The 12,285-nt window shown below is 46.2% G+C and overlaps 1 protein-coding gene across 5 annotated transcripts in view; it reads left to right on the top strand.

Annotated features, from left to right (window-relative positions):
* LOC114871976 (extracellular sulfatase SULF-1 homolog) overlaps positions 1-12,285 on the top strand; it is a 61,564-nt gene that overhangs the window by 24,436 nt on the left and 24,843 nt on the right. For 4 of the 5 annotated variants that reach the window (XM_029178645.2, XM_029178644.2, XM_029178642.2 and 1 more), the window contains exons 2-3: positions 7,626-7,936; positions 8,181-8,420. In XM_029178645.2, coding sequence (XP_029034478.2) covers positions 7,687-7,936; positions 8,181-8,420 — 490 coding nt within the window. In that variant the 5' untranslated portion in view covers positions 7,626-7,686. The remainder of the gene's footprint in view (positions 1-7,625; positions 7,937-8,180; positions 8,421-12,285) is intronic. The other variant, XM_029178641.2, reaches the window with a different exon arrangement.

Raw genomic sequence — 12,285 nt, 5'->3', positions numbered from 1 at the left:
GACCTGAAATCCTGGCTTTTTCCTCTGCTTCTCTTTTCCAATCGCAAAGTTGAACGATGTTTCGTTTAAAAATAATTTAAATTTAAATTGTTGAAGAAGAACATCGGAATATTTTTTTCTCCCCCGGCAACATCGATACCGAATTAATCATCGAATTATTAAATTATTCCACGTCGCTTCCGCGAAGGGAAGCATACGTTCTCGAAGTAGTGCGCGTTGCGCCGAGGGTGCAACCCCTTTTTGCCATTCTTCTCTTTTCCAAGCCGCACCTACGGCGCTCGGCGAACGCGAAAAAGACGTACAGGTGTAGCAATTAAACGGTGAACTGACCGTCGGAGAAAATGTTAATAAGTACGACCATTTCGCGGCATGTTAATTACCGGAACGGAGCGTTGAGAATTTATTATCTTGCGGCAGCCACGTGCTCCCCGTTATCACCATTAAGTTCCACTGCATATTAAATCGAACGAAAGGAAAAAATCCGGGTACACGTATCGATGGTGCAACAAAAGTTTCAGATATTTACGACGTTATTACGCACAAATACGTACGTATCTTTAGAACACACGTTTCAAGATATTTACGTCCTTGGAATTATAGTGTTTGACGGGCAGAGTGTAATTGCACGGGTACCGTGTGATAAATGAAGATACTCGGTGCACGTTTAATACGAGCAAACGAAAGGAGTTCTCATTGAGGAGCCTGTACAAACACAGAGATTAACCGTACGACCCTATCTGTTTCTCGGTAAATCGCCACACGATGCTTCTTGCATCTGCAATTTCAGGATAATCCTCATTGTCAGAGTCTCGAGTTCCTTTCTAAACTCGTCGTTTCATCCGAGGCAACGTTTTCCATGGTTTATATTTAAACCAGCGATGTTTCAACGCGTCCCAAAGCGAACCTATCTCAGACGTTCGATTACAAAATGCCACTTTCCTGCCATCGGGCTTCCATTAAAATAACTCTATTATTTAGTTTCCTCTGTACGTTTGAAGTTTAAGTAAATTCTCGTGTCGCGGTTTGATTAGCTTCGTTTCGCGATGCGTTTCATCGGAGGGGATGGATTTTGATTAACAGCGACGTTAGAGACTGAAACACGGAAACGCGAACGCGTGGATTGATAAAGCAGCCGCCAAGCAGTCTAGCATTCTCCCTGCTGTTTTCTCGCCACGTCTCGCCGCGAACCTTCTCTCCTTTTACCCTTCGACTCGTCTGCCATCCTACTTGCCCGTCTGTCAACTTTGTCTTTCACTTTCTTCCTCCCCGATTCGCTTCACCCTTCGCAACGCGCACGCATGCGAGTAAACACTCGCGCCGACTCCCGCCCTTTCCGCCTCGTTAATTACGTGTCGTTAATTGTGCTTTATCCGCTGCATCGAACAGCGACCTTTTCACTTCGCGCCTCGCTCGCTCATCCCCCCACCGTTATCTTCGCTGATTGCAATCTAGAATGTTTCTTCGCGATTAATAAAGCAATTAACGGGGTAGATGACTTCTTTGCGGTTTGTTTATGGGTCACGGAATTTTTTGTATTTTTGCTCTGATATTACTGATATATTTAAGTTTGTACTACTTAAATGGAGTAATCGTTTTCTAAATATTCTTTTATAAGAAAATTTTGTGAGAAATTCTTTATTAAATCTGAAGATTTTAGAAACATTGAATTCCATGGATCCTCGTAGAAGATGAAATTTCCGCTCGACGAAAGGAGTGTATAAAATTTCGAATGAAAAGGATAAGCACTCACGGAAATTACGGCGGGCAATAACGTCGACGATTCCTTCGCCAACCCTCTTTTTGGTTGGCCGAAAAATTTCTGATTTATCTCGCCACGACGTTTACCCCGTCGAAAGGCCGGTTTTTATCTTGCCCCTGTTCATCGGTACTGCTTTCATTCAGACGCCGCGACGCGACGGTTCCTCCTGCTTCTGCGGGATACGTCCGCGATACGATCTCTCGATCTCGTCGTGCTCGAGAAACCTTGCCCCCTCGGAGATCTTTCCCTCGAAATCTCTGGCCTCCTGGAGAACAATAACTGCCCGTACGAGTTGGTGTCGCGTGAGTCTACCTTCCTCGTTTCTCATTTTCACGCTCCCCGAATGGTTCCTACTCGTTTCGACGATATCCTCGGCTCACCCTTCGTTTATTCTTTCCTCGCTCTCTCGTTCGCGATCGCACACTCCTACGCTTTATTTTCCCGCTAAATTAAGGGACAAGTTTGTCTACTCTACTTTCGTATCTTGCAGTAATAATTCTTTGAATCAACACTGCAAGTCATGTTCATTTCATATTAATCGATATCTGCGCTACGTCAATTGCGGCATTGATTTTTGCAACTTTTTTTCACACGCAATAAAAAGTAGGTTGCAGTGCGTTCGAGTATTCGATATTGAAAGTTTCAACACGGAAACGAGTTGATAACAACCGAGGGAAAAATGGGACGATAGAATAGCGTCAATAGCGTTTCAATTTCTTTTCAATCTATTTTTACATGCAACTCGCCGAGGCATGGAAATTCAACGAAATTCTCTACATTAATAAAACCGCGTCGTCCAATTCGAATGCTGTCATTAAATTAATGAATCTCGTACAAAGGAAACTCTATAAACGTCGAGTGAAATGGCGAACAAAATTATTCGTCGGTCGTTAGCTTCTAGAGTTATTAAACGCATGCCTGTTCAATGCGACAAACAATTACGAAAAGCTGTACGCGAAGGATCAGAACGCGCAGCTGTTACCTTAATTGTTTCAACATACTTTTCGTTTGATCAGCGTGAGTAAATCGGTAACTCGCGTGGCCGCGCGTCCAACAGTTTAACTAATTAGCCGAGGAATCCTAGTGATTTCCAAGCGGACGCCGGAAACGGCTATCACGAGACCTCGAGCGTGCTACGGTATATGTGGGACAGGAAATTTCCCTCGCGTTCGAATCTGTCAAAGCCATCGTGCGTCGTTCGAACAAAGCAAACGCGACCATTCCTCGACGTTATTAAACTGAAAATCGCGACGAACTAGTGTATTCTACAAGCAGATTTTCCGAAAGATATTAAACGATCATACGTTTATCACAATCTCCCTGGCAATCAGACGATTCACAGGCCATGATTTATCATTTTTCTAGCTCCAAGTGTTTTCTGTTTCCCGCGTGAAACACGGTTCCGCGGATGATACCGTGGGACGAACACGGGAATGATAGTAATTTGAACCCAGTGAACTTGAGATAACTGTAATTTTCGTATGAGAGCAGTCGTTAAGAAGATACCGATCGCTTATCACCAGATTGCCGTTAATGGCCACGTTATTTCTGTCGCGCTACAAAGTCGACGAAAACGTCAAGTGGAAATGGTCCGTTCGTGTTTCTGGATCGCGATCCTTATCTTGCTCTTTTATTCGTTTCCCTTTTACGAGCACAGCTGAAAATTCATCCTTTCTGCTCGCCGTAAAGCATATTCGAAGATGATCCTCAACGGGGCTATTGCACATGTGGTGACCAGATCCGGGAACGACTGGCTGAGTGCTTTCGACACTCGGTATTTGAATATCCTCTCGAAAAACTAGGCTGAAGAGTTTCGAGCACCTCGTACCCGTGGATCGTTAACCCGGCAACGGAACTCCTGGAGACTAGCGTGCGACGTTTGATTTAAAAGAGCGAAGATAACGTTAAACGTCTCTCCTCGACGCCTCCGTTTAAAATGAAAGTCGTAAAAGTTAGATAAAATATTCCGTCGTCACAACTTCACCGCTGATATACGATTCCTTCAAATTTTTACGAGTTCCATAATCCATCGTCCCCGTAAAGTTTTTCGGGTCGGATCTTCCGTCAACTTTGCGTTTCTTTTTAACGCTTCGGCTGGACGTACAGAGCGTCGCGTTGCGCAAAGTCGAAAGTCGTGTACACGCATTATCTGATTGCGCTGAATTCCGTTCGTTGCTACTGTGCCCTGTCCAGGAAGTGACGTCAGGGATCGCGCAGCGTGTACGAAACGCGCGATCAGGATTTACGCGCGCGTGAACTCTCCTCCCGGTCCGAAGCGGCGTGTCTCTGCTACTCGTCCCGCGGTAGATTGAATCAGCCTCAGGTTCGCTTTGCATTGCAACAGGAAGCGGTGCTACTCGCGCTTCGGTTTACGCAGGGCGCGTTTTACTAGATTCATACTACTTGAAATTTTCGTTTCGAAAATTCGAGCGTCTGTATAAATTTCTATTGAGATGGGAAAATTGAATCGGGTCTGAAATCCACGAACGAATTTCTATTGCTATTCAGCGTTAGAAATCGTCGCTCGCTATTATTACGATTCCATTCCGTAGAATGTTTCACTCGCTCGAGAGAATCCCAATCGACAGGCTGATGATAGACTGGAAGAATCGTCGGGGGTTTGTAACGTCGGGACGCGGATTAGACCATCTGCGGTTTGCAATTGGCTGCGGCTCGTCGAGCAAATAACAAGTCGGTGAACAGTCGCGATTATCGTGTGGAAGAACTCGCGTCTCCTCGCGTACGTGCTTGCAACGCTTCCTATGGGACCGAGAGAATTCTCATTTGCATTTCCACCACTTCCGACCACGATCAAATTAACGCCTGGAAAGCTTCGTTAGCTATATTTTACACACTCGATGGCGTTGATTCTATACATTCTTCCAATCGTTCTTTGCACTGCTAATATTTCAGTAATTCCATTAATGGGATCCTTTCAATCGTTCGATGTAATAATTATTAATTATGTAAATAATATCCAAAGGATATCACATATTCTCTTTTCAAATCAATTGCATCATCGAAGCAGAATACAAACGTAACGAGTGATCGTAAACATCGGGAGGAGGCCGAGTTCCTCGAGGCATCGCCATTCAAGAATACAGAACCATCGTGATAAATCATGGCGGCGCGATGCGATTTCTATTCCCCCAGCAGACGTTCATTCATCGTTGGTCGTGGTAACAGGCGTCCGTAGAGTGGAGGAATTCTGAAGGTGCAAGAGACGCGAGTAGCACGAGCTCGCATTTCAGAGCGGGTCGCCGCGCCGGGCCGGGCCGGGCCGGGTCGGACGCTGCCACGTACGAGCGGATACGTGATTTTCGCTCGCATCCCGAGCCAACGGTGGTGTACCACGGCTCGGTCGGGTTGATCGTTATCGTGATCAACGGCACGATCGTTTAGTTGCCCGTAAATTTCGAGCCGCTTCCCACGCGACCAGCTCGAACCGCCTCGGATGAATATTCCACCGGTCCGACCTACAGAGGATCGACCTACACTCCGCGTCGCGGCGACGAGGAACGTGTCGCGTCGCAGGTTTACACACGCGATAGGCTACGGGAATACGTAACATCCGTTTTACCTGCGACGACCTACTCCGCCGTATATAGCCGTACATCTGTCGATACCACTCGCCGCCACCCACGCAGCCACCAGCTTTCAGCGCGTGCTCGCGTGTGCGTGCATAAATCACGTCGACGATGCAAACGATTTACTTTCCGCAGGGTAGATTAAGGATCAGCGAAACCAAAGGGAAACGCGAGCATTAGTTTCCGGAATTCGAACACGCGAACAGCGTCGAATCGTTTGAAAATTCTACGAAATTCTATAGATTCTCTTTATTCCAGTTCTCCTTCGACGTCTCACGGATAGACGAGAATTCCATCGATAGCCCGTCGCCTTTTTCTTCGTTTTTCGAGCATAAACCGCGACGGACAAGCCGCGGAAGGTATTTCAAGATCGCTTCTAAAACTGACCGCGATCCCGATCGAAGAATGGAAGAATGGAAAGCCGACGTTTTAGGACAGGAAACGGAATATGAATGCGGATAACTGAACGCCGTAGTAAATTTACGATGCGGTTCGAACGGTTCCCACGGACTGATGGAAACCTTCGGAAAAGACGATTTTTCGAGACGAAAGCCATGCTGGTATTCGTGTCGCGATCTTTCCTCGAGCCCTCCCCTCGACCTATTTCCCCGGAAACACGGTCTTTTATTAAATTTCTCGATACGTGCCACTCTGTTTTCGACGTTACGATCGTGCGACTGGAATACGGAACAATACTAGGGTGTTGCTTTTTTTCTTCCTCTCGATATCTAACACATCGTATTCTCTCGATTGTTTATAAGAGAGAACACCGTGTTGAAAATAATATATTTCCCGGCTCCGGCGAACGAATGGGTTAGCTGAAATATCTCGAGGTGTTTGGAATTTCATCTGGACGCACCTTTCCGCGCACGATCTCGGTTTACGAATAAGTAAGCTCACCGGAGAGAATCGAGATTGCAATAAGCGAGAAACATACGTTCGTAAAGTTCAGGTAAATGTATGCTTGTAAGAAGGAACACGGATCGGCGAAAGTGAGATTTCATCTTTACGTGGCCATTCGGCGAGCGGTATTTCACCGTGAACAAGAGCTTCACACCTGCGAAGAACAGGAACTATGTGTAAGGGATCTACGAAACGTGAGCTATTTATTTTCTCCTCGTGCTTTTACGTCCCGCGAAATTTTTCTAGAAATTTTCTTCCTCGTCTTTCTATACCGTTGAAAAGCTTCGCGGCATTCTTGAAGTCGATTTACAGCTGTACTTTCAAGCGTGGAGCAATAGCTGCACAATGCAGTTATGCAAACATAGATACAATGTTCTCGTTTCATAGTTTTCTTATAACTTTTCGATGAAACATTTATAGATCTTCCGTTATTTTCAGCTGTAAAACGTATCGGCAAAGAATACCACACGCGCAAAGTAAATACGCTGTTCAATTAGTTCCTCTGTAATTTTATTCCTGGAAACTTAATTAGCTTCGAACTAACTCTAGAACCATTAATTTAAACCAGAATACTCGCGTGCAGAGCACGTTACGAGACTTCCATCAGCCGGGAAATAAGAAGGAAACTGACATCACAACTTTTCGACGAATTCGAGCTGTGTTCCGCACGAATAAAGTCTGATCTACTAGCCCGAATTGTATCCAAGTTTCTTCGTATACTCAGCAGTATAGTACATAGTTCCAAACGATTCGGTACTTGCAGCCAAATAAGCCGATGGTGCATTGAACTCCCTATACACATTCCCTGTTGTCGCAGAGTTCAAGCGATCGGGTCTCAGCAGAGGCTAAGAATAGTAAAACAATAATCCCTCCGGTTGTTTCACAACTACAGTAATTGAGCAACTACATTGCCGGTTTCAAACTCGTGCTCTCTCCCACACACGAGCGGAAGGTTGATTTATAAAATGAGTATAAAATTACAAGCGCTACCGGTTACATAAAATACGGAATGCTATTGTTTCTTTTGGAATCTAGATCGAAACGACGAAGAGAAGCCTCTAAGAAATCAATTGATTTTGGATCGACTACGGTTATCTAGAATCTCCTTGGTCGGTTTGATAGCTACTCGAAAGTATAGTTCCTCGGTTAACGATAAGCGATCGTACCAGTCGATACGGTTCGTAAGAAAGAACGAATTAATTGACAAGCATACGTAGGTAGGAGATTTGATCGGATGAAGTCACCGGTTTCGTATCGGCGTATCGAGGACCGGACCCTCGACGACACAAAAGAGACTTATCCGTCGAGTTTCCCATCCAATCAATGTCACGAGCAAACGTTCATTAACGTTAAGACACGCCCGGTGCTTGTTACAGCAGCAGCCATGATATGACACTCGATTGAGAGGAAGAGTGTGCAACCGACGAGCCAGCCAGCATGAGGAAGTTACTGCAGTTTTTGGTGCTGGTATTGCTGGGTGTCAACGCCAGACGAACGGACACGGACGCCCCTTCGGACGAGGCTCACGCTGGTCAACGTCGCGGTTCCCTTCACAAGTCTAATTACAACAACGGGAACAACAATTACAATTCTCAGTCGAGCTCGCCCTATTTGCCGTATCAGCAGCCGAGAGAGAGGAAGCCGAACATAGTCCTGATCCTGACGGACGATCAGGATGTGGAACTCGGTTAGTGACCATTCTATTTTATTCGAATTATTCAAAAGAACCCGTAAACCAAATCGAGCCGGGTCCTTTGAGACGATCAAAGGCAAAAGGTAAAAAGGTACAAGCGAAAGCTGTTCAACGAAAACGCAATCTTCTTCTCGAGTCTGAGAAGATTCCCCGTCCCCTCTATCTATCTTTCAATCCGACCCAACTATTTTTCGAACCGTCTCTCTGATCGGTCGTTGCGGTTGGTCCAATCCCTCAGGTTCGCTGAACTTCATGCCACGGACCCTAAGGCGAATAAGGGACGAGGGAGCCGAGCTGAGACACGCATACGTAACCACTCCCATGTGTTGTCCGAGCAGGAGCTCCTTACTGACCGGCCGTTACGTTCACAATCACGAGGTCTTCACGAACAACGACAACTGCAGCAGCCCCCAGTGGCAACGAGATCACGAGCCTCATTCGTTCGCCGCTTACCTGAGCAACGCTGGATATCGTACCGGTGAGTACTCGCCCAATGAACGAGCCTGGGCCACTTTTCTCACCCCTCCCGATGATGCGATGCGATGCGGTTCTTGCTGTCTGCTCGAGAGAAAAACAGTCCAGCCGAGCGTATTCTGCTCGTTTTGCCGTAACATTCTTCGTTCACGATTGATCGAGAAGTTCGCTTTGTTTCGGATGAAAGAACGAGTCGAATCAAACATAATAAAAGTATAACGAACTGCTATCTTCGATGACTAAGAGCGAAGGATGTTTGTCGCGATTCTCGCGAAAACAGCGAACACTGAGCTGTTCACGATTGATAAGAGTAGTTGGTCATCCGCCAAGGTATCGTGGTATCGAGGCGATAATTTAGACAATTTGTAGCTGTCAATGGAGCGTTCAGTCGCGTCGAGATTGCACGGGAATAATTTATTGCAGCGCGTTCGTAGATAAACGCGGATCGAGGAATTTGCTGTTCGTTCGGGATTACTGAACGAAGAGTTTCGATTCGCGTTGCGTCACTATACGCATTCAATGACCCGTGACAAAGAGAAAGAGAGAACATCTGGTCAGCTCGGATAATTGAAAAGAGACTTGTACGCGAGTGTAACGCTCCGCTCCTCGCTCGTAATTGGAGTCAAGTACGTTCGACACGATAAATCCTTGTTGCATAAGCAATTACCGTCGACGCGAGCCGACTTGTTGCATTACCGTTCCTTTTTTCACGTAATCAAAACGAAGGGTTAAAAATCTTATCTTTCCTCTGATTAGCGCCCGGGCATTATTAACCTCTTGACTTGCAATTTAATCGAATTGCAGCTGAATCGCGTGTACTTTACCCTTGAATTTATAGGTATTAACCTTTGCTATGAGAGAAAAGTTAAAAATTCCATTTCTGATTCTGGCCTACACTTCGCGTCCATAAATTTCCACGAATAATCTTCCGGTTATCAAGACGCTGCCGGGGTAAACGTAAAAAAGTTTCATAAGCCCGCCCGTTACGAGCGAACCGGAGCCAGGTTCAGCTGCAGACAATTATAAAGTTTCGATGCGTGTCATCCCGAAAACATGGACGGTGGCTACCTGGCGAGCACGGTGTTTTACCGTGGGGCCGGGGATGCGTCGTGATTCTCGTTCCACGGCCATAATTACGTGCCAACCGAGACACTCGAACCCGGTTCGAGCCGGCGCGCAACGAATATGGCGATGGATTCCCGTAGAATTCTCGAGGTTCGATCTCGCCGGGCGAGTTCGAGCCACAATTGTGCTCCTCTTCCCCCTGCTCCCTGGTATCCGGCAAATCTTGCCCTGTACAAACCCCGCAGAACCTTTCAGCTCGGTGAAAAAACGGTTGCAAAACGCGAGCGCTAGCTTCGCGCCGATCGATCGCCGATGATTTCGGAAGCGGGCACGAGTCGGTAAGAGGTTGATCGAACGCGTCGATTGTTTGCATTGTTCGTTGGTTACGGTGTTCGAAACGATCCGTGCCTCTCGTAACGTCGCGATGGGGCATCCTCGACGCACGAGGAGGCTCGACGCGATACAATTACCGGGCGCACAGGGTCTAGACGCGATCGTGAACAAACCGGACGATTCCTCGTGCGAGGGCAAATAAAAAAAGGGAAATTGGATTTTTTCGTACGACGCTTTATTACCGGGGAAAATTAATTTGGAATATTTACTCGGTTAAGTAATTAATACCTGTATAGAAATTTGTAAGGTTTGCGAATATGCTTGAAAATTAATTAATTTGATAAATGAATGGCTGACCTACATATCTTTGCTGTGCACACAGCCGAGTTTGTATTATCCAGGTTTCATAAAGATCACTGATACGTAATCTCGTTTTGCCATGGATTATAATTAAAAATCAAATAATTTGGAATATTTAGTCAGTGAAAATTTGTTAATAAATCAACGATTTTATTTAAAAAATCACCCCATTCGTCATTCTACCAGAGTCCGTGTATGGAGAAGGGTAGATTCGAAGCTAGAGGGCATTAGGATTTTTGAAAGGGCGCCTGATGATCGGTAACGAGCGATTAAAAAGGCTGAATCGGGTGTTTAACGACGCTGAGGACGTTCGCCAGGTTCTCGTATTCTCGGGGCGTATTCAAGGTAAACGCATCGAAAGGCAAGGAACACGGTTCTTTCGACACCTCGCGACGACCAAGTCTTTTTGCAATTTCACTCAAGGCGTTCGAGTTATCTCCTTCGAATGATCGGTAAGGCTTCGAGCCTGCTTCTTTTCCCTCTTTTTTTCCCCGAGTAGGCTTCACCGTCAGCTGCAGGTGTTTACAGACACCTTTTTGCGGTCTGAAAACGATCCGAGCGGGCAGAAATTTCGAGGCAACAACGAGATCCGAAGGGGGCGAAGACGAATCGATCGATACCTGGCTCGGAATCTTGGTTATTTCGTAGCTAGCATCCGATGAATTCGATTATTGCCCCTCGAAACGTTCGTTCGCGCGAGAACGATTGTCCAGGCCCGCGAACGGAATCGAAGAATAATGGAAAAATATCTTTCTCGTGAAAAACCTGTTCCTTCGAACCGAGGCAAGATATTTGCATTTCGTTTGAAATTTATCCACCAGAAGAATCTAACAGAGAGAATGAAACGTTCAGAAATTGTCCGTAACAAGGATAAAAAGTAGGACTTTCGAGTACTACTTGAAGATAACTGATTAAACCCTCGTCATCTTCCTTTGCACCTCCGCTGTTAACTCGATATACGGGTAGCCTACTTTGCAGAACACTTATCTCGAAATCTTTCAGCTTGTCTTCGAATAATGCTCGACATTAATCCCTCCTTATCTTCGAGAATACCTTATAAGAAATTCCCGCTGATTTGTATAAATTTTTAATGTCAACCGTGATCTATTTAGTTAGAGATCCGATTGTTGACCCGGGGCTTGTTAAAAGCGAACGCGTATCGCGTCTGTGGAACAGGATCTTGTAAATTAGAGCAAAGGTTGTCGTATCACGAGCAACGGGTATGCATAGATCCTGCGCGAGGCTATCTGGTTGGAAGATTATTCGTGAAAGCGAGCGATGAAACCTGGCTTGGGTCTGTCGCATTCAGAATTCGCTCCGCAACCTCGCCAGACGTCGTCGATCAGTAAGGAAGGAGTACGTAAGAAAAGGAGATCACGACCGGTAGAGGAACGCGAGCGGAGACAAAAATCTTCTCACGATCGTGACAGTTCGACCCTTCTTCGATGGGTAGAGAGACAGGCTCCTGTTGGGAGAGCCCTTCGAGCACGCGTTCCCTTTAACCACGATCAACGACCACCACTCTCCTTGTCCATCCGTGTTCTCCCCGTTGTTTCGTCCTCCATGCCTCTACGTACGACCATATTCGAACAGCCAGGAAGGACGTTGCTCCCTGCAAGTGGCCAGGCTTCTTCAGCCTTTAAGCCTCGTCCACATCCGCGTTCGCGTTGGCCTTCTTCCAAAAATCTAGTCATGCCCTCGAACCATCCGCCGAAATGGAAAGCGTGTTTCCTAATTATCGCGGTAATTCCTTCCAGTCTCTCTAACAACTATTAGACTCCTCTGAAGAGCTATTAACGTTTCTGGTTTCAAGGATCTTTCTAACGAGCACCCTAATCCTTCTTCATAGGTAGAAAGATACCTTGCCGCGGCATCCCCGCGGACGCATTCAGAAAAAGGGTGATAATTAATCAATTTGCCTGGCTGGCGTGATTCCCTTTTAGTCAGACAGCCATCCATCTTCGGGTGAAATGAGTTCAAATTACCCAGGCATTAAACAAACCCGACCGTGATCCGGTTTCCATGTGACTCTGCCGGCTTCTGGTTACTCTGCTCCTCTTGAAAATTAAGGAACCTCTTTATTCGAACCTTTTCCCTCGATTCGCGTAATG

Source organism: Osmia bicornis, chromosome 6 (assembly GCF_907164935.1).
Source record: "Osmia bicornis bicornis chromosome 6, iOsmBic2.1, whole genome shotgun sequence".
In the NCBI taxonomy this organism is placed as follows: Eukaryota; Metazoa; Arthropoda; class Insecta; order Hymenoptera; family Megachilidae; genus Osmia; species Osmia bicornis.
Note: the sequence above shows the minus strand (reverse complement) of the source record. Positions and strands in the feature narration are given on the sequence as shown.